General features: G+C 45.4%; 1 protein-coding gene across 1 annotated transcript in view; it reads left to right on the plus strand.

Moving 5' to 3' along the window:
• The window catches only part of LOC110524453 (sodium-dependent neutral amino acid transporter B(0)AT2), a 54,236-nt gene that overhangs the window by 10,830 nt on the left and 20,134 nt on the right, over nucleotides 1-23,272 (plus strand). Inside the window, exons 3-5 of the mRNA XM_021604100.2 lie at nucleotides 3,323-3,480; nucleotides 5,507-5,633; nucleotides 5,908-6,089. Of these exons, the coding sequence (XP_021459775.2) occupies nucleotides 3,323-3,480; nucleotides 5,507-5,633; nucleotides 5,908-6,089 (467 nt within the window). The remainder of the gene's footprint in view (nucleotides 1-3,322; nucleotides 3,481-5,506; nucleotides 5,634-5,907; nucleotides 6,090-23,272) is intronic.

The raw sequence follows: 23,272 nt of genomic DNA on the forward strand, positions 1-23,272 counted from the left end.
ACCCCACCCACTTTGCCAAAGCACATCCCCCACACCATTAGAGGGATATCTTCAACCACCAACTTACCATCCTGAGACAAGGCCGAGTATAGTCCACAAAAATCTCCGCCACGGCACAACCCAAGGGGGAGGGCGTCAACCCAGACAGGAAGACCATGTCAGCAACTCAACCCACTCAAGTGACGCACCCCTCCTAGGGACGGCATGGAAGAGCACCAGTAATCCAGTGACTCAGTCTTCACAGTATATCCTCCCTTCTTTGCCTTTGGAAAGCTATATCACCGCATTCATGCAGCTGTGGTTGCCTGGGAAGCTGTGCAGACAGAGTAGATGTTGAATTTCTTAAAATGTCCATCATTACAGATTGATGATAGTGGAAAGACAAAAGGAGATGGAAAGTGAAATAATAACCCACCTCCCAAACCCTCTAATCATCATGATTAGCCCCAATGACACATGATACATCAACTAACATCAATCAACTAACAACCCACACAATGGAATGGCAAAATTTGATTTTCAAGGAATGTGGGCAACATTCCTTAATGTCAGCTGTGTGCTGGCAGTTATCAGACTCAATGTAGGGAGCTTAGGGATGGAATAACAAAAACCATAGTGACCATCAGGTGTGCTACAGAAAATATATTGTTCACAAGTTAAACCAGCCACCGTGTCAGACTCATCAAACTCTAAAACCTACATTATGTGGAGTAACTGCAATATTGATCCATCCACAGCTTTTTTCCTATGACAGCCATTAACCCATAAGATAAGCCCTGTCTTAGCCGGGGGAGGGTGGGAGGCGAGGGCGGGAGGGACCTCCACAATTCTGATTCATCATTGGGAGCAAATTCCAAATGCCTGAAGGTACCACGTCCATGTGTACAAACAATAGTATGCAAGTATAAACACCATGGGACCGCGTAGCCGTCATACCGTTCAGGAACTGAACATGGGGACAAAGATCATCATTTTTGGTGAAATGTCCTCTGGTCTGATGAAACAAAAATAGAACTGTTTGTTAGGAGGAAAAAGGGGGAGGCTTGCAAGCAGAAGAACACCATCCCAACCGTGAAGCACGGGGGTGGCAGCATCATGTTGTGGGGGTGCTTTGCTGCAGGAGGGACTGGTGCACGTCACAAAATAGATGGCATCATGAGGCAGGGAAATTACATATCCAGGTGTTAGAATGGCCAAGTCAAAGTCCAGACCTGAATCCAATCGAGAATCTGTGGAAAGAACTGAAAACTGCTGTTCACAAATGCTCTCCATCCAACCTCACTGAGCTCGAGCTGTTTTGCAAGGAGGAATGGGAAAAAATGGTAGATGTGCAAAACTGATAGAGACATACCCCAAGCGACTTACAGCTGTAATCGCAGCAAAAGGTGGCGCTACAAAGTATTAACTTAAGGGGGCTGAATAATTTTGCACGCCCAATTTTTCAGTTTTTGATTTGTTAAAAAAGTTTGAAATATCCAATAAATGTCATTCCACTTCATGATTGTGTCCAACTTGTTGTTGATTCTTCACAAAAAAATACAGTTTTATATCTTTATGTTTGAAGCCTGAAATGTGGCAAAAGGTCGCAAAGTTCAAGTGGGCCGAATACTTTCGCAAGGCACTGTACATAGGGCAAAGCGGTCTCTAAGGTGCAAGGTATAGTACCGGGTGGTAGTCGGCTAGTAACAGTGGCTAAGGTTCAAGGAAGAGTACTGTGCGGAGGCCGGTTAGTGGTGAGTATTTAACTCTGATGGCCTGGAGATAAAAATCTGTTTATCAGTCTCTCGTCCCAACTTTGATGCACCTGTACTGTCTCCTAAGATGGTAGCGGGGTGAACAGGCTGTGGCTCCGGTGGCAGAGGTCTTTGATGATCTTCTTGGCCTTCCTGTGGACACCGGGTACTGTAGATGTCCTGGAAGGCAAGCAGTGTGCCACTGATGTGTTGGGCTGACCGCACAATCCCGGTTGCAGACGCTGCAATTGCCGTACCAGGCGGTGATACAGCCCGACAGGGTGCTCTCAATGATGCACCTGTAGAATTTTGTGAGGGTCTTAGGGGCCAAGACAAAATTCTTCAGCCTCCTGAGATTGAAGAGGTGCTGTTGAGCCTTCTTCACCACACCGTCTGTGTGAAGGGACCATTTCAGGTCGTCAGTAATGTACTTGAAGGTTTTGACTCTCCACTGCGGCCCCTGTCTCCTGTAAGTCCACGATCAGCTCCTTTGTTTTGTTTGAGGGAGAGGTTATTTTCCTGGCACCACTCCGCCAGGGCCCTCACCTCCTCCCTGTAGGCTGTCTCATCATTGTTGGTAATCAGGCCTACCACTGTTGTGTCGTCAACAAACTGGATGATTGAGTTGGAGACGTGTGTGGCCACAAAAGGTTAAAAAAAGGTGAAAATGATCAGTGGGGTTGGAAACATGTTGAGCCAGTATGAGAGGAGATACAGTAGGTTTCGTGTAATAGATACTGTACATTTCCAACGTGCTTTGGTTTCTGGTTGACGAGTAGGCCTATCTGCCATTCCGGGCCAGCTAATCTTGTTTTCGGGAGGCTGAAACCAGTGGCCAAATTTTCCTCAATCAGTGACTTTTTTGTTTTCCAGACAAAAAAACAACTTTGTTTTGAAACTATAGCTTATTGTCAGATGTGATATCCTTATTTCTGATTCACAATGAGTGACTTTGCAATGAGTGACTTTGCAGTTAAAGCAAAACAGTTAAAGGGTTGGAGGTTTGTTTTTATTCAAGTGATCTACTGACTATACATTGTATTCATCTCTTCCAGTTACTTGTGGCAATATGGCTCCTGCTGTAAAAACATTGAAAGATTATAGGACATGCTTAATGCCAACCACCAATTCCTTTGAACAAAGGTTTTTATGTGATCTCTATCTACCATGTGTCTTCCAGTTGCAGTCTCGTGTCTTCTGAGTATGTTCTGATGCCCTGAGAGTATCTTCCTGAGAGACAGACAGACCCTGTGTTTTACGGAGCTCTGCTATTACGGGCTGTGTCTTAGTAATTCTCCCTATTAAGGAAATAAGGAATGTTATCTCTCTGATGTGGACTCAAGTAACCACAGCTCAATTTGGGTAAATTTGAGACCTGAGTAAATTCCAGCTTGATATACTATTTGGTGGCACCACACACCATGATGAGGGAAAATTACTTGAGTCGTGCGAGGACACAACGAGGCAGAAACTAGGACACAACGAGGCAGAAACTCACTACATGGTGTGTGTGTGTGTGTGTGTGTGTGTGTGTGTGTGTGCGCAATAGATACGGTTTCTGACCCTGGTGTGTTTCTTCTTCTCCACAGGGGCCTACCTGGTGCCCTACCTGATCCTTCTGATTGTGATTGGCATCCCCCTGTTCTTCCTGGAGCTGTCAGTGGGGCAGCGGATCCGCAGGGGCAGCATCGGGGTGTGGAACTACATCAGCCCTCGTCTGGGGGGCATCGGGTTTGCCAGCTGTGTGGTGAGTCAGCGGCACTGCCACTACGGGCACCACACCTTAGAAAAAGGGGAAAGCACACACACACGAGAAGGATTTTTTGCATGCACACACACACACACACACAGAGACAGACAAAGGACAATAATTGAGAAAGGACAAGACAAGCTGCTTTAAAGAGTAACAGGTTTAGAGCAGAGAATTTTGGGTATTGAATAGGGCACGACACCTTTCTGCGAACTAACTGGCAGTGCATGTCCACCATGACAACACGTGTTGGTTGAGCATGGTTTAATGTAGATCAGCATTCTGTATTCAGGATCCGTGTTGTTTAACTAGTGTGTTGCCTTGGCCTTGCTCCTCTGGGGTTTAGGTTTGGGTTGCTGTCACAATGTTTTTTTTATTGATAAAAGCATTATAACGATAACTTTAGATGGATTGATTGTGTTCAGGTAGTAATGATTTGGATTGTGCACAGCAAATGTGTGGTTAAAATCTCTGTGTTCAGAATTCCCTGATCGGTGATGTGGAGGTGGGGAGAGGGCATTCGTGGCAGGTGTGCCCCCTACCCAACTCTATGGTCACGTGAGGATGGAGGGCACTCGTTGAAGGTGTACCCGCTAAATAACGCTATGGCCAGGTATTTAAACGGGCAGGTTTGAGGGCGCCTCTTTTCAATCCGGGGTGCTTCACCCAGACAAAGTTGAGCAATTGGGCACGTCATACAACTCTCACACCAAGAAACAGTATGCCTCATTGAAATAGAAGCCATACAAACATACTCTACGGACCACAGGAGCTTGGTGGCACCCTAATTGGGGAGGACGGGCTCGTGGTAATTGCTGGAGCGGAATAGGTGGAATAGTGTCAAATACATCGCACATGGTTTCCTTGTGTTTGATGCCATTCCACTGGCTCCCTTCCAACCATTATTATGAGCTGTCCTCCCCTCAGCAGCCTTCACTGCTACAGACCCACCGGCTAGTCCATCCAATTCAAGACAAAGTCTCATGTCAGCAACTGTCAATCATTCCATGCCATCATTCCATGCCACCTGAATATATAAATACTCTTAAACCAAATTGCATCTTTGGCTCTGCCTGCTCTCTAACCATAGTCCGACAGTAGATGGGTATCACCATTACCTAGTTGTAAACCTCAATCAGTTAAACTCGGTGTGGAGGTAAAAGTGTTGTGAGCATTATATCTGAGTGATGATTCTCGTGGGGTTAACACCAGTTGGATTGAAATTGACGCCACCTGCAGTGAATAAATGAAGTGTTGATTGAATCACAGATGAAGCAACAGTTCGTGGTGTGGTTGTTACTCAACTATGTTGAGTTCATTTCCGTTAACTCCCTCAGAGTGAAAAAATACTTGGGAGGGGTCTCAGGGTAGCCTAGTGGTTAGAGCGTTGGACTAGTAACCGCAAGGTTGCAAGTTCAAATCCCTGAGCTGACAAGGTACAAATCTGTCATTCTACCCCTGAACAGTGTTCCTAGGCTGTCATTGAAAATAAGAATTTGTTCTTAACTGACTTGCCTAGTTAAATAATGGTAAAATATTTAAAAAATATCCTATTTCCCAGCATGCTTTGCAGGCATATTTTATAATAGTTTTTTATTTTTAAATGTCTTTCTGCACGCACATTGATTGATTATTTGATCTAAGATAAATAACTGACATTTTTCTAATCCAATCTGTAAGTGGTTGGGCCTATTGCCCCCATTACTGAGACTGTTCTTACAGTTTAGATGATTTAGGTAATCTTGTTCGACAAATTCCTCATGCAGATTATGGGTGATGAGAAGTTTCAAGATCCTCCCTATGTCTGGATTCCAATAGGAATTACAACATCCATGTCTCTGTCACAAGGCATTTGCCACACCCACAGTGTTAGGGATCCAACCCTCTGGGGGTGTTAGTTTAATACTGTTTTGGTGGGTCAAATATAATTCCTAAGAAAGTGTTCAATTTAACATTGTGGGTGTTAAAATTCTGATCTCAAATGTGATATGTGTGTATTCAACACTAACTTTTTGTTCTGCAGGTGTGCTTCTTTGTGGCCCTCTACTACAATGTGATCATTGGGTGGAGTCTCTTCTACTTCTCCCAGTCCTTCCAGCAGCCTCTGCCATGGCACGAGTGTCCCCTGGTCAAGAACAAAACCACAATGTGTAAGACACACACACTCACCTTCATCCAGCACACACTCACATCTTCATTACACAAGCACTATACAGGTGGCTCTTCATAACTAGCATACAAGTAAACTAGCATACAAACTAGCAAACAAAATAAAACAGGTAATAAAGTCACAGTGCTTAGATACTTCCCAGTGAAAGCGATACAGTAAGCCATTAGCCATACTGTAGACACACAATCCATTATAAAGCGTGCTCTGGTCTAATCCGTAACAACCACCATTTGTCTGTCCCCTCCTCCCTCCAGTTGTGGTGCCTGAGTGTGAAAAGAGTTCGGCCACCACCTACTACTGGTACCGTGAGGCTTTGAACATCTCTGACTCCATCTCTGAGAGCGGAGGCCTCAACTGGAGGATGACCATCTGTCTGCTGGCCGCCTGGTCCATGGTCTGCCTTGCCATGATCAAGGGCATCCAGTCCTCCGGGAAGGTGAGAGAGAGAGTAAATGGGGGTGGGGAGCTTGGTGAGAAAGAGAGCTTGGTGTAAGGGAGCAAGTTTGAGAGAGAGAGAGCTAGATAGTTACGGTATTCCTGGTTTAGTGAGTTAGCCGTTCAAATGTGAGTTGTGAGGGAAAGCTTGTTAGTTACTGTATACCTGAAAGACCTTGACAGGTCTTCCTAATGGTAACTGACTGGAAATGATCTGGAGCTCATGTGATCCGGGTTTGGATGTTACTGTAGCCAAGTTGAGAGTAGCGTGACTAGCATCCGGATGGATTAGCCGAACTGGCTAACAGTCGACATTGCTCTGCATCCGTTGCCATCTTCTTTAGCAGGTCATCTTGATCCTTTATCCATGTTCTCTCTTGTCATATGACTGCTATTAGCTGGCCAGTTACAAGGTCAGAGTCAAGGTCCTTGGTTAAATAGCTAACACTTTTTTTTTCTTTCTAAGGCTTTAATCCCTATCGGAAAATTCTGTGATGATAACGTCGCTGTTGTTTTTAGCGTTAAGCCTTCATTCCGTGTCAGGCTGGAGCCAAGGCAGGAGAAAGTGTGTCAGGTCTTTCTTAATCTACCCAAGGTGTGAAACATGTAAAGGTACTTGCATAACCATGGTTCTCTGATAATATGAGTGAGATGTATCACATGTAGGGGTTCGCTGGGACTGCCTACTCTCTCAGAAGTACCGGTCAAAAGCATCTGTTGGAGACCGACAATTAAAGTGGCGAAGGATTGGAGACCCTCACTTCCATAAAGGAGCCAGTCTCCTACCCTCTGGATATTTTCAAGCATGCTTCTCTTCCTGACGCTCTGAATGCGGCGCTACATCTCACTCATGTTACCAGATAACCCGGGGTTACGCAAGGAACCTTAAGTTCTCTTTCAAATACTCATTTCGATGTATCATGTGGGGATATGGCCAACTCCCATTTTGCAAAACAGGCTCTCCGAAGCCAGGGAAGTCCCAACATCTTGAGAAGGTGCAGAGAGCACCCATTGGGAGAAACCTCATAACAAAGCGAGGGGAAGCACAAAATATCAGTATAATAAGACGTCCCAAAAACAGTGTCCAAGAGGTAAACCCCCCTGTAGGAAAGGGCCCTTCCTGGCCCCACCAAAGGCTATCACCCTTGCACTATTATAAATATATATTATGGTCCCATGATCCAGCAGGATATTGTCAAAAAGAGACGGGCCAACCCTCTAAGGGTGGTTGCCCAATGAGCGAAGAGCATGACACCCTTGCCCGACCTCACCTACAATCCAAGTAAATGTGAACCGTGCAAACTGGACAACAGGGACGCCCTTCTAGGTAAGGCAACAGGTGAAAAGCCATAGGCTCCAAGGTGTGACAATGGGGAAAAAGTTGACCGGCTCAAAGATTGGTTAAGTACATTAACCTGAAAAATCCCTGGGTATACTGTGGGCTCGAACATTTGCTGGTTGAGCACAGTCCACCCATACACTTAGGGACGCCAAGGGCAGTAGTAAAGCAAAATGAGCAATATGCAGTCTCCACGCTTTTCAGTGGCTAATAGCCGCTGTGAAAGGATTTAAGCACACGTCCCACAAGCTAAAAGCTTAAGCGATGTGCCCCCCTTAGACTACACTACAGTTATGGATAAACTATCACTGTCGGGTACATGGCAGGCAGAGAAAGCGGCAAAATGAACTTAAGATGAACCTTATCTCAGTCCAAAAGATGCTGCAAGGAGCATAGGACCATGGAAAACAGAGTGTAGGATAGAACAATCTGTATAGTCACAGCTTTTCCACGAGAAAAACACACCAACTGAGTGTGTATTAGGGTCTGGCTGTCTTTAAGACTTACAGGCCTGTCTTTCCATAAAAAAAAAATGATATACTGGCTATGTCCCGAATGCTAAATCATCTGTGTGAGGATGGAGAATTGTTTCATCGCTAGGGCATGTTCTCAATATTTTTGGTGCTGGGAAACCATTTTGTGATGGCACATTCATCAGGGACCCCCTCATAACTCGAGGGAGACAGAAATAGCATACAAGGAGTTTTACTATGACTTCAGCAGTGCATGGCCAGACAAACCAACTCTCGGGCCCCGGGAAGGAACATTCTAAATGCCCCCCCCCCCCCCCCGGCTAGCACATTTGGTTCCTTAGAAGTTGTGTGAACGTTGGTTCTGAGAATGAAGCCATACGTTTCCTTACTGGTGAAACAGAAAGGTTTTTAAATGTTCTGAGAACAGAAGTGAAAATGTAACTTTTTATGGGAACGTTCATTTTTTGGTTGCAGGGAGGTTCCCTCAGTTTCTGGGAGGTTTTATTAATGTTCTGAGAACAGATATTATAGGTTATTTGAAGGTAATTATATAATTTTTTGTAATTATGTTTCAATAAGACTCTTAGTTCAACTGTTATGAACTCCAAGCACAGATAGGACACATCGTCATTAATTTGCTTAGGCATTAATCATGCAAACACTTATTTTTTATTGTGGCATGGTAGTGAAGTTTAAATCTATGATTTTTTGCTCTCTATCCATGGAATTAGTCCACTAAGCCCACCAGGATGGAGCTAGCAAGCTGTGTTTTTTTAAATACTGTTAATTTTAGTCTATGCAAACAGGCCACATTTCAAAGGAAACAAGCTCTTGTAACAGTATAACTTCAGACCGTCCCCTCGCCCATACCCGGGCGCGAACCAGGGGCCCTCTGCACACATCAACAACAGTCACCCACGAAGCATCGTTACCCATCGCTCCACAAAAGCCGCGGCCCTTGCAGAGCAAGGGGAATCACTACTTCAAGGTCTCAGAGCAAGTGACGTCACCAATTGAAACACTATTTAGCGCGCACCACTGCTAACTAAGCTAGCGTTTCACATGCGTTACACTCTCATTAAGATCAGGTGTAGACAATTAGTTGGCGTGGCCAACACATGAGCACACTTAACAAGATAGAGGATAGAGAGAGTTTTGTTGACACTGAGAATGTAATGTACAGTGCCTTGCGAAAGTATTCGGCCCCCTTGAACTTTGCGACCTTTTGCCACATTTCAGGCTTCAAACATAAAGATATAAAACTGTATTTTTTTGTGAAGAATCAACAACAAGTGGGACACAATCATGAAGTGGAACGACATTTATTGGATATTTCAAACTTTTTTAACAAATCAAAAACTGAAAAATTGGGCGTGCAAAATTATTCAGCCCCCTTAAGTTAATACTTTGTAGCGCCACCTTTTGCTGCGATTACAGCTGTAAGTCGCTTGGGGTATGTCTCTATCAGTTTTGCACATCGAGAGACTGAAATTTTTTCCCATTCCTCCTTGCAAAACAGCTCAAGCTCAGTGAGGTTGGATGGAGAGCATTTGTGAACAGCAGTTTTCAGTTCTTTGCACAGATTCTCGCTTGGATTCAGGTCTGGACTGTGACTTGGCCATTCTAACACCTGGATATGTTTATTTTTGAACCATTCCATTGTAGATTTTGCTTTATGTTTTGGATCATTGTCTTGTTGGAAGACAAATCTCCGTCCCAGTCTCAGGTCTTTTGCAGACTCCATCAGGTTTTCTTCCAGAATGGTCCTGTATTTGGCTCCATCCATCTTCCCACCAATTTTAACCATCTTCCCTGTCCCTGCTGAAGAAAAGCAGGCCCAAACCATGATGCTGCCACCACCATGTTTGACAGTGGGGATGGTGTGTTCAGCTGTGTTGCTTTTACGCCAAACATAACGTTTTGCATTGTTGCCAAAAAGTTCAATTTTGGTTTCATCTGACCAGAGCACTTTCTTCCACATGTTTGGTGTGTCTCCCAGGTGGCTTGTGGCAAATTTTAAACAACACTTTTTATGGATATCTTTAAGAAATGGCTTTCTTCTTGCCACTCTTCCATAAAGGCCAGATTTGTGTAATATCCGACTGATTGTTGTCCTATGGACAGAGTCTCCCACCTCAGCTGTAGATCTCTGCAGTTCATCCGGAGTGATCATGGGCCTCTTGGCTGCATCTCTGATCAGTCTTCTCCTTGTATGAGCTGAAAGTTTAGAGGGACGGCCAGGTATTGGTAGATTTGCAGTGGTCTGATACTCCTTCCATTTCAATATTATCGCTTGCACAGTGCTCCTTGGGATGTTTAAAGCTTGGGAAATCTTTTTGTATCCAAATCCGGCTTTAAACTTCTTCACAACAGTATCTCGGACCTGCCTGGTGTGTTCCTTGTTCTTCATGATGCTCTCTGCGCTTTTGACGGACTTCTGAGACTATCACAGTGCAGGTGCATTTATACGGAGACTTGATTACACACAGGTGGATTGTATTTATCATCATTAGTCATTTAGGTCAACATTGGATCATTCAGAGATCCTCACTGAACTTCTGGAGAGAGTTTGCTGCACTGAAAGTAAAGGGGCTGAATAATTTTGCACGCCCAATTTTTCAGTTTTTGATTTGTTAAAAAAGTTTGAAATATCCAATAAATGTCGTTCCACTTCATGATTGTGTCCCTCTTGTTGTTGATTCTTCACAAAAAAATACACTTTTATATCTTTATGTTTGAAGCCTGAAATGTGGCAAAAGGTCGCAAAGTTCAAGGGGGCCGAATACTTTCGCAAGGCACTGTATGCCCAGCAAACGTTCAACGTTGCGCACACGTCGGTTTTTGGTATTGGTTGTAAGCTGTCTCAGCTTCAACTAGACTACTATTATAATTACTATTATTTTTGATTGTCTTACTACGATTTCCTTACTTCAAATTAGATTTTTGGCTGGGAGCCTTTATACATTTTGGGAATACAATTATATACATCTACAAGTGGTGCTTTTGTCATTCCGTTTGCACAAGGGATTCGCCTTTTATATTTTTTTGAAAAAATACGTACAAATCTTTCTTTTTGCTGCTGGATCCACTAACAAAACGCGACTTTAAAGAGCGGGACTGTGGGTTTAGGCTTAAGACCGCACTCTCACAGACATACTGTGCGAAGAGAACATGTTCTATTTAGGCTTGTACCTCGTTTGGGGAGGTATTGTCTGGGATGGGGGCAGGTTGAATTGTTCAGTTCTAATGTTGTCATTCTGTCTTTTTAGTTTTTTTTCTGTTTTTTTTCTGTATTTTTTCCAAACATTTACCACCGTACATTATTACTCTGAGACAAGTTATTCTGAGGGTTTTGGGCGCTCATTGCTTTTCCATTCTATGCTCTAATGACAGGGTTGAATAACGGGAATGCCCAGAGGGGCCGAAATAATACGATCAAGTACATTTCTTGGAATACCAAAGGGGTTAACAACCTGGTGAAGCGTAAGAGGGTGTTGACACACTTAAAGGGTTTGAATGCAAATATTGCATTTCTACAAGAGACTCACAAGAGACTGACACGATTTTCCAAGATGGCGTAGCAGTAAGTCGTCCTGTCGTGTCCCTTGTATATATCGTTTCTTTTTCGTTTTTTTACATATTTTTCTAAGCATATCTCTTTAAAAACATTTTGCTAAACCTAAGCTTCCAATACTCTCCTGCAACCCGCCTCACCCAACGTAGCTATTTTTCTTAAAGTATTTATATTTACTTCGGAACCGGAACCCCTCAACTGAAGCTAGCCAGCTAACCACCAGCTGTGCTAGCGGTCTTCAGCTAACCGGTCATCAGCTAACCTTTAGCTCGGAAAGCTCTCGCCAGTTCGAACAACGCGACTCTAACCAGAGCACAACGGACCTATTTTTTTTTTTTCATCCCCGGATTCATCCCCGGATTCCCACCGCAAACGGAACATTTCTCAGCTGGATCTTCACAACTAGCTATCTAGCTAAACCGCAACCCCGGATGATTGCTCCTGGCTAGCGTTTCCACCCACTTAGCTTGAAGCTAGCCCGGCCAGCACACCTGTGCTACCACCGTAGCATACTCCTGGGCTACAACACCTCGGGCCCACGACCGGTCTATCGATGTCACCGCATGAAGAGGAATAAACAGACTCACCCCATCGCGAAGTCCCCCAAAGGCTAACTCTCTAGCCCTCGCTATCTCCCTGCTTGCTAATTAGGCCTGCTAACTGCTAGCTTGTCCAGCTCCGGTCCGCTAACTGCTACCTTGTTTACCCCGGGCCTACAAACTGTTAGCTTGTTAGCACAGGCCTGCTAACCGTCTGAATCGCCGCGTCCCAAACACTCACTGGATCCATATTTACTTTCTATCTCTTTTTGATTTTTAACTTGTTTATACCTTCCGGAAACCTGCCTCACCCAATGTGATACGGAATCGCTATTATTTTTAATTTTTAGTACACACTCAAGAACCCCCAGAAGCTAACCAGCTAACTAGCTACAAGCTATTTAGTCATTGTTAGTTTTTTTAACCTGGATAACACTCGCCAGTCCAGCTTCCCTGCCCCATCCACCGCTGCCCCCTGGACACTGATCTCTTGGCTACATAGCTGATGCACGCTGGACTGTCCATTAATCACGGTACTCTATTCTGCTTGTTTGTTTTATCTGTTGGCCCCGTTGCCTAGTCAACGCCATTTTACCTGCTGTTGTTGTGCTAGCTGATTAGCTGTTGTCTCACCTACTGTCTAGCTAGCTTTCCCAACTCAACACCTGTGATTACTGTATGCCTCGCTGTATGTCTCTCTCAAGTGTCAATATGCCTTGTATACTGTTGTTCAGGTTAGTTATCATTGTTTTAGTTCACAATGGAGCCCCTAGTTCCACTCTTCATACCCCTGATAACTCCTTTGTCCCACCTCCCACACATGCGGTGACCTCACCCATTACAACCAGCATGTCCAGAGATACAACCTCTCTCATCATCACCCAGTGCCTGGGCTTACCTCCGCTGTACCCGCACCCCACCATACCCCTGTCTGCGCATTATGCCCTGAATATATTCTACCATGCCCAGAAACCTGCTCCTCTTATTCTCTGTCCCCAACGCTCTAGGCGACCAGTTTTGATAGCCTTTAGCCGCACTCTCATACTACTCCTTCTCTGTTCCGCGGGTGATGTGGAGGTAAACCCAGGCCATGCATGTCCCCAGGCACCCTCATTTGTTGACTTCTGTGATCGAAAAAGCCTTGGTTTCATGCATGTCAACATCAGAAGCCTCCTCCCTAAGTTTGTTTTACTCACTGCTCTAGCACACTCTGCTAACCCTGATGTCCTTGCTGTGTCTGAATCCTGGCTCAGGAAGGCCACCAAAAATTCAGAGATTTCCATACCCAACTATAACATCTTCCGTCAAGATAGAACTGCCAAAGGGGGAGGAGTTGCAGTCTACTGCAGAGATAGCCTGCAAAGTAATGTCATACTTTCCAGGTCCATACCCAAACAGTTCGAACTACTAATTTTGAAAATTACTCTCTCCAGAAATAAGTCTCTCACTGTTGCCGCCTGCTACCGACCTCCCTCAGCTCCCAGCTGTGCCTTGGACACCATTTGTGAATTGATCGCCCCCCATCTAGCTTCAGAGTTTGTTCTGTTAGGTGACCTAAACTGGGATATGCTTAACACCCCGGCAGTCCTACAATCTAAGCTAGATGCCCTCAATCTCACACAAATCATCAAGGAACCCACCAGGTACAACCCTAACTCTGTAAACAAGGGCACCCTCATAGACGTCATCCTGACCAACTGGCCCTCCAAATACACCTCCGCTGTCTTCAACCAGGATCTCAGTGATCACTGCCTCATTGCCTGTATCCGCTACGGAGCCGCAGTCAAACGACCACCCCTCATTACTGTCAAACGCTCCCTAAAACACTTCTGTGAGCAGGCCTTCCTAATCGACCTGGCCCGGGTATCCTGGAAGGACATTGACCTCATCCCGTCAGTTGAGGATGCCTGGTCATTCTTTAAAAGTAACTTCCTCACCATTTTAGATAAGCATGCTCCGTTCAAAAAATGCAGAACTAAGAACAGATACAGCCCTTGGTTCACCCCAGACCTGACTGCCCTCGACCAGCACAAAAACATCCTGTGGCGGACTGCAATAGCATCGAATAGTCCCCGTGATATGCAACTGTTCAGGGAAGTCCGGAACCAATACACGCAGTCAGTCAGGAAAGCTAAGGCCAGCTTCTTCAGGCAGAAGTTTGCATCCTGTAGCTCCAACTCCAAAAAGTTCTGGGACACTGTGAAGTCAATGGAGAACAAGAGCACCTCCTCCCAGCTGCCCACTGCACTGAGGCTAGGTAACACGGTCACCACCGATAAATCCATGATTATCGAAAACTTCAATGAGCATTTCTCAACGGCTGGCCATGCCTTCCGCCTGGCTACTTCAACCTCGGCCAACAGCACCGCCCCCCCCGCTGCTCCTCGCCCAAGCCTCTCCAGGTTCTCCTTTACCCAAATCCAGATAGCAGATGTTCTGAAAGAGCTGCAAAACCTGGACCCGTACAAATCAGCTGGGCTTGACAATCTGGACCCTCTATTTCTGAAACTATCCGCCACCATTGTCGCAACCCCTATTACCAGCCTGTTCAACCTCTCTTTCATATCGTCTGAGATCCCCAAGGATTGGAAAGCTGCCGCAGTTATCCCCCTCTTCAAAGGGGGAGACACCCTGGACCCAAACTGTTACAGACCTATATCCATCCTGCCCTGCCTATCTAAGGTCTTCGAAAGCCAAGTCAACAAACAGGTCACTGACCATCTCGAATCCCACTGTACCTTCTCCGCTGTGCAATCTGGTTTCCGAGCCGGTCACGGGTGCACCTCAGCCACACTCAAGGTACTAAACGATATCATAACCGCCATTGATAAAAGACAGTACTGTGCAGCCGTCTTCATCGACCTTGCCAAGGCTTTCGACTCTGTCAATCACCATATTCTTATCGGCAGACTCAGTAGCCTCGGTTTTTCAGATGACTGCCTTGCCTGGTTCACCAATTACTTTGCAGACAGAGTTCAGTGTGTCAAATCGGAGGGCATGCTGTCCGGTCCTCTGGCAGTCTCTATGGGGGTGCCACAGGGTTCAATTCTCGGGCCGACTCTTTTCTCTGTATACATCAATGATGTTGCTCTTGCTGCGGGCGATTCCCTGATCCACCTCTACGCAGACGACACCATTCTATATACTTTCGGCCCGTCATTGGACACTGTGCTATCTAACCTCCAAACAAGCTTCAATGCCATACAACACTCCTTCCGTGGCCTCCGACTGCTCTTAAACGCTAGTAAAACCAAATGCATGCTTTTCAACCGATCGCTGCCTGCACCCGCATCCCCGCCTAGCATCACCACCCTGGATGGTTCCGACCTAGAATATGTGGACATCTATAAGTACCTAGGTGTCTGGCTAGACTGCAAACTCTCCTTCCAGACTCATATCAAACATCTCCAATCGAAAATCAAATCAAGAGTCGGCTTTCTATTCCGCAACAAAGCCTCCTTCACTCACGCCGCCAAGCTTACCCTAGTAAAACTGACTATCCTACCGATATTCCACCTTGGCGATGTCATCTACAAAATGGCTTCCAACACTCTACTCAGCAAACTGGATGCAGTCTATCACAGTGCCATCCGTTTTGTCACTAAAGCACCTTATACCACCCACCACTGCGACTTGTATGCTCTAGTCGGCTGGCCCTCGCTACATATTCGTCGCCAGACCCACTGGCTCCAGGTCATCTACAAGTCCATGCTAGGTAAAGCTCCGCCTTATCTCAGCTCACTGGTCACGATGGCAACACCCATCCGTAGCACGCGCTCCAGCAGGTGTATCTCACTGATCATCCCTAAAGCCAACACCTCATTTGGCCGCCTTTCGTTCCAGTACTCTGCTGCCTGTGACTGGAACGAATTGCAAAAATCGCTGAAGTTGGAGACTTTTATCTCCCTCACCAACTTCAAACATCAGCTATCTGAGCAGCTAACCGATCGCTGCAGCTGTACATAGTCTATTGGTAAATAGCCCACCCATTTTCACCTACCTCATCCCCATACTGTTTTTATTTATTTATTTTTCTGCTCTTTTGCACACCAATATCTCTACCTGTACACAACCATCTGATCATTTATCACTCCAGTGTTAATCTGCAAAATTGTAATTATTCGCCTACCTCATGCCTTTTGCACACATTGTATATAGACTCCCCCTTTGTTTTCTACTGTGTTATTGACTTGTTAATTGTTTACTCCATGTGTAACTCTGTGTTGTCTGCTCATACTGCTATGCTTTATCTTGGCCAGGTCGCAGTTGCAAATGAGAACTTGTTCTCAACTAGCCTACCTGGTTAAATAAAGGTGAAATAAAATAAAAAAATAAAATGAGGACTGGTGAGCATTTTAGGATGCGTAAGGACTGGGTTGGTCAAGTGTTCCACTCAAACTTTCATAGTAAATCAAGAGGTGCTGCTATTCTGGTGATAAATCTACTCCCTTTGTAGCTTCTGAGGTTATTGCTGATCCTAAGGGACGATACGTCATAGTAACCGGTGAACTGTTTTCTACCCCTCTTGTTTTGGCTAGTGTTTATGCTCCCAATTGGGATGACACAAGTTTCATTTCTTCCTTTCTGTCTGCTATTCCCAATTTAGATTCTCATTTGTTGATTTTAGTAATTCAACTAATTCAACACCAGGTATGTCCTGCTCTACCATATGGTAGTCTCTCAAAGCATACCTACGTGGCCAAATTATTTCTTATACAGCCAACCAAAACAGAGTTCGCTCCCAGCTACTTCGGGACCTGAGCGAGTCCATAGCCACATTGGATGAGAAGTGTGCTACGGATCCTTCCTCTGATCTGCATAAAGAGCGCCAACTACTCCAATCTGAATTTGATGAGCTTTCTACCAGGCAAGCTGAACAGTTACTCTTGCGAGCTCGATACAAAGTCTATGAACAAGGCGACAAGGCCAGTAAACTCATTGCGCATCAGATCCGTAAATCTGAGGCCTCACGTTTAATCCCACAAATAAGGACCCCGTCTGGTGCCACCACAGTTATACATAAAGAGATCAATGATCAATTTAAATTTTTTTACTCAGCTCTATACACCTCTGAATCCCCTCAAGACCCCTTCCTGATTGACTCCTTCTTTAATGGCTTGAATATGCCTTCAATTGATACAGACTCCCATGACTGTCTAGAAGAAGAATTTACGCTTGAGGAGATTGCAACAGCAGTGTCCGCAATGAAAAGTGGTAAATCACCGGGTCCGGACGGTTTTCCAAGCGAATTTTACAGGACGTTTTCTGGTCTGCTTTGCCCATTCTTGTCTCGACTATTTGCAGAGTGCCTCAATACTTCAAAGCTACCGCCTAGTCTTTATCAGGCTTCAATTTCATTACTACTAAAGAAAAACAAAGACCCCCTGGAATGTGGATCTTATCGCCCAATCTCGCTTTTAAACTGTGATTACAAAATCCTAGCTAAACTTTTAGCCATCCGTATGGAAGGCTTGCTGCACCAAGTAATACACTCTGACCAGACTGGCTTTGTGAGAAATAGGGATTTATTTTTCAATATTAGGCGCCTTATGAATATACTGTACTCCCCAGCGTCGGAGGACCCGGAGGTGGTGGTCTCACTTGATGCCGAAAAAGCGTTTGACCGCATTGAGTGGGATTACCTAACAGCTGCCCTTTATAGATTTGGCTTTGGCCCCAAATTCATTGCGTGGATAAAGATTATTTATTTTTCCCACCATGGCTTCGGTACGGACTAATAACTTGTCCTCTGACTATTTTCCCTTGCACCGCGGATCCAGACAGGGTTGCCCACTCTCCCCCTTGTTGTTTGCTTTGGCAATCGAGCCTCTCGCCATTGCACTACGCTCTAATGATGCCATTCAAGGCATAATCAGGGCGGGCTGGGAGCAGAAAGTCTCGCTATATGCTGACGACCTCCTTTTGTTTATCTCCAACCCCGATACCTCATTGCCACGTGCCCTATCTGTTCTTAAAAATGTTGGATCAATCTCAGGGTACAAGCTGAATCTAGGCAAGAGTGAGCTTTTTCCGGTAAACAAGGCTGCTTTAAAGTGCTCTTTTACAAGTTTAGGATTGTCCGGGATCAATTCACTTACTTGGGAGTAAAAGTGACAAGGAAATATTCAAATTTGTTTCAGGAAAACTTTGTTGCTCTAGCAGACAGATTGAAACAATCTTTTACTTTTTGGAATTCGCTACCCCTTTCTCTTATCAGAAGGATTAATGTCATTAAAATGAATGTGTTGCCCAAATTTTTATATTTATTTCAATGTTTACCCATTTTTATTCCAAAATCTTTTTTTATTTCACTGGATCAAACATTCATGCATTTTATTTGGGATGGCAAGGTACCACGGATTGGTAGAAAACATTTGCAGAAGCCTAGGTCATTGGGGGCTTTAGCTCTACCAAATTTTCAGACATACTACTGGGCTGCAAATTTCAGAGCCGTTCTGTACTGGCTGCAGACTGATCCTACTGGCCCTAGACCACTCTGGGTCCAGATGGAGTCTGAATCGTGTAAACCTGCAGCACTTTCCTCTGTGCTGTGCTCGTCTCTCCCAGTGTCCCTAGGCAAAAGGTGTGCCAACCCAATTGTAAAGCAGTTTCTTAAAATGTGGAATCAGTTCCGTTTAGCCTTTAGCCTCCGAGGCTTTTCTCTATCAGGCCCAATCAATCAGAACATTTTATTTCCTCCATCTTTGAATGATGGGGCTTTTGGCATTTGGCACTCACTAGGCCTTTCCTCGCTAGCCCAATTATTCTTTGATGATACATTTGCCTCTTTTTCTCAGCTGCAGGAAAAGTTAAATCTCCCCAATCCCACTTTTTCCGCTATCTCCAGACTAGAAACTTTGTCAGGGCTAACACACCTGGATTTCCCAATAGGCCTGCGAATACAGCTAGAGAGAGCATCTTGGAGCTGAACAAGCTTCCTAGGGGCGCAATTTCAGATGTGTATGCAATCATTCATGACTTACAGAACCCTTCTTTGGTGCCTTTAAAGACTCGATGGGAAAAGGATTTGGGGGAGGAACTTGGGGAAGACGCCTGGGAATCTGTGCTGCACAGGGTGCACTCGTCCTCTTTTAGCACTAGACACAGCCGTGGTTGTGCCAAGTTGTCTTTGCCAGGTAGAATAACAAAACGCCCCTCAGAATAGTAAAACGGGCTGAGAGGGTTTCCCAATGAACCCTGGAAACCTGTCCTCCCGTAGAATGGGGAGCAGAGTGGTTAGGGTTTCCCTGCCTTGTACAGAGTAGTACAGCCCTGTAGTGGGAAAACCAGAGTGGCGCATACCCCGAATGGCTTGACTGGGATTGCTCGCGCCATAGCAGTTAGAGGCAAAAGGCCATAGGCATGGGGTCAACAGGGCCACAGTTCATCATCCTGCGCCGCGTGTGTCAGTGAGACCGGAGGAAAGGCTGACATGCTGACTGCTGCCCTTGGCTGAAAACCAAAGAAGGCTCCTGGGGTGTGGATATGCTCAGCCAAAGTGCCCTTTCTTCCTCCACCTCTAGGTTCATGGTATGACCACAGCCTTGGATGGCACTATGGGGGGCAAGGAGGCTCACTTCTGTAATCATACAGATCTCCTCCCAAACATCTGGGTCTAGGGTCTGAGTCCAGTTGCTTCCCCACCTCCTCCAAGTAGCCTGATATGCCAACAATAAAGAGGTCACATTGAGAGCTCTAAATTGCTTGGGCTGATGCCTTGTACATTTTTCTGAGAAACAGAGGCAGTTAAGCACTCTACCTTCCCAGGGAGTGAGTCATTAATAACAACATGGCGTGAGGGGCTGAGGTGGTGAGTCAGTGATGGCTACACCATGGGAGGGTTGCCAAACCCAGATTCCTCCATGATGTGTATGTGCAGACTCAGGGTACTTTTAGCAAGAATCCTGCTAGTGAGGGTTTTTTTCCCCACACGCTCTTAGCTTCCCTGAGGCAAGCTGGTACTGCAGGGTGTAGTTCCTTTATCGGGGCTGTATGGGGACTGGAGTCTCTTCCCATTGTATATGTTCCTTGCCAGCCCTGAGCCCCTACAGAAGACTTGATGTCGAGTCTGGCCGTGGCCCACTTGCAGACATGAAGGAGGCCAAACTCCACTGAAGGAGGGGCAGCTCCACTGCACTCAGGTCTGCATGCGTGAGTGGGCGGGAGACGTCAGTCCCCAATTCCTGCGCAATCTCTTTTATCTTTGTGAGATTAATCCCATAGTCATCCTTGTCATCCCCTAACTCGCCTTCCCGTGACACTACATCGTCAGATAGTGAGGGGAGGGAGTCAAGGCTATCAATAACTCACCCCAACAGGGCTCCGTTGCGGAGAGCTGTGCCTCAGCTATCGGCTCTGAGTCAAGAAGGGCTAGCGAGATAGAAGCACGTTTCAGCCTCTTCTTCAGACCTGCTCTCGTAAGCTGTCTGCAGTGCTCACTGGTCCTCAAGTGCCTCCTGGACATGTTCCCTATGTATAGAGGATGGGAATCTTTCCCCGCTATCATGGAGCCGCAAGCCCAAGAACATGCTGCTGATTGTGGTGCTGATCCAGTTTCTGCGGTTCTGCCTGCGGCTATGGACCCCTGACCTGTTCAGACGTGCCACTTTGTTGTGCTGCTGATCCAGTTTCTGCTATGAAAAGCCAATTGACATTTACTGCTGAGATGCTGACCTGTTGCACCCTCTATAATTACTGTGATTATTATTTGACCCTGCTGTTCATCTATGAACGTTTGAAAATCTTGGAGAACGATCTAGCATTAATGGCCTTGTACTCTTATAATCTCCACCGGGCACAGCCAGAATAGGAAAGGCCACACCTCAGAGCCTGGTTCCGCTCTAGGTTTCTTCCTAGGCTCCAGCCTTTCTAGGGAGTTTTTCCTAGCCACCATGCTTCTACATCTGCATTCTTGCTCTCTGCGTTTTTTGGCTCAGTTTCTGTATAAGCACTTTGTGACAACTGCCTATGTAAAAAGGGCTTTATAAAAGGGTGATTGGTTGATAGGGATCGTCCTTGGACAGGATAACAGTGGTCATTGTGAGGGACAAGGCTTGCTAGGGGGACCGAGCAACTCCTGTTGTAAGAACAGCATAGTTAGACGGCATAGTTATAATCCCTGGTGCTGGTGGCTAGCAAATAGTAGCTTGTGTAAACGGTGTACCAAGATATATACAGTTCATTCTGAAAGTATTTAGACCCCTTGACTTTTTCCATAATTTATTTCTCCCCTCAATCTACACACAATACCCCATGATGATGAAGCAAAAACAGCTTTTTAGAAATGTTTGCTAATTTAATAAGTACATATTTTTTAAATATCACATTTATGTAATTATTCAGAACCTTTACTCAGTACTTTGTTTAATCACCTTTGGCAGCAGTTACAGCCTCGATTCGCCTTGGGTATGACACTACAAGCTTGGCACACCAGTATTTGGGGAGTTTCTCCCATTCTTCTCTGCAGATCCTCTCAAGCTCTGTCAGGTTGGATGGGGAGCGTCGCTGCACAGCTATTTTCAGGTCTCTCCACAAATGTTCGATCGGGTTCAAGTTTGGGCTCTGGCTGGGCCACTCAAGGACTCTTGCGTTGTCTTGGCTGTTTGCTTAGGGTTGTTGTCATGTTGGAAGATTAACTTTTGCCCCAGTCTGAGGTGCTGAGGTCTCTGTACTTTGCTCCGTTCATCCTTTCCTCGATCCTGACTAGTCTCCCAGTCCCTGCAGCTGAAAATCACACCCATAGCATGATGCTGCCATCACCATGCTTCACCCTAGGGATGGTTACAGATTTCCTCCATACGTGACGCTTGGCATTCAGGCCAATGAGTTCAATCTTGGTTTCATCAGACCAGAGGATCTTGTTTCTCATGATCTGAGAGTCCATTGGGTGCCTTTTGGCCTGATTGGTGAAGTGCTGCAGAGATGGTTGTCCTTCTGGAAGGTTCTCCCATCTCCACAGAGTAACTCTGGAGCTTTGTCAGAGTGACCATCGGGTTCTTTGTCAGCTCCCTGACCAAGGCCATTCTCCTCCGATTGCTGAGTTTGGCCAGGGAGCCAGCTTTAGGACGTGTCTTGGTGGTTCCAAACCTCTTCCATTTAAGAAGGATGGTGGCCACTGTGTTCTTGGGGACCTTCAATGCTGCATAAATGTCGTCTTACCCTTCCCCAGATCTGTGCCTCGACACAATCCTGTCTCAGAGCTCTACAGACAATTCCTTTGACCTCGTGGCTTGGTTTTTGCTCTGACATGCACTGTCAACTGTGGGACCTTATTATAGACAGATGTGTGCATTTCCAAATCATGTCCAATCAATTGAATTTACCACAGATGGACTCCTATCAAGTTGTAGAAACATTTCAAGGGTGAACAATGGAAACAGGGTGCACCTTAGCTCAATTTCGATTGTCATAGCAAAGGGTCTGAATACTTATGTAAATAAATTAAACAAATACATTAATACATTTGCAAAAATGTCTAAAACCTGTTTTCACTTTGTCGTTATGGGGTATTGTGTTTAGATTGATAATGAAACATTTGTATTTAATCAATTTTAGAATAAGGCTGTAATGTAACAAAATGTGGAAAATGGGAAGGGGTATTTTAATTAGGAGCCTTGTGGCTAACTGCTAGCAATATTGATCACCGTATAACGCTATAGCCATGAGGCTAGTGGGCCGTTAGTTAGCTAGCAGCTACCTTGTGGTGAAGGTGTGCCGTGGCTAGCTCAGTGCTGGCTGAAGGAAACCGACTGACTGAGAAGTAGAAATGTAATTTCTACTCGTAAACATAAACCTTACGGTTACTACTCAACCTCTCGACAGGGTCTGAAGACCTACGCTCATCAGCAATATCCTTCACGTTTTGATGGTGAGCAGATTAAGCAGGCAAACAGCTATACAGTCGATATGAGGAGAGCTAGAGTAGTGACACTCTTCATGAGGAAAGGAAGCGAGAACAACCGGAGGCCTGGAGAGTGGCTTTTTTTTTGGAAGTGAGGGTCTCACCTGTCTGTCTCTGTAACGTTCGTTGTTGGAAGGATTGGACCAAGGTGCAGCATGGCGTTCATAATTTTTATTAATGTGAACCAGCAACAAAACAAATAACGAGTAACAAAACGAACGTGCAGCTTTGTAGGGCAAAAGGCTACAATACAAAAACAAGATCCCACAAGGTGGGAAAGGGCTGCCTAAATATGATCCCCAATCAGAGACAACGATAGACAGCTGCCTCTGATTGGGAACCATACCAGGCCAACATAG

Source organism: Oncorhynchus mykiss, chromosome 1 (assembly GCF_013265735.2).
Source record: "Oncorhynchus mykiss isolate Arlee chromosome 1, USDA_OmykA_1.1, whole genome shotgun sequence".
NCBI classification, from domain to species: Eukaryota; Metazoa; Chordata; class Actinopteri; order Salmoniformes; family Salmonidae; genus Oncorhynchus; species Oncorhynchus mykiss.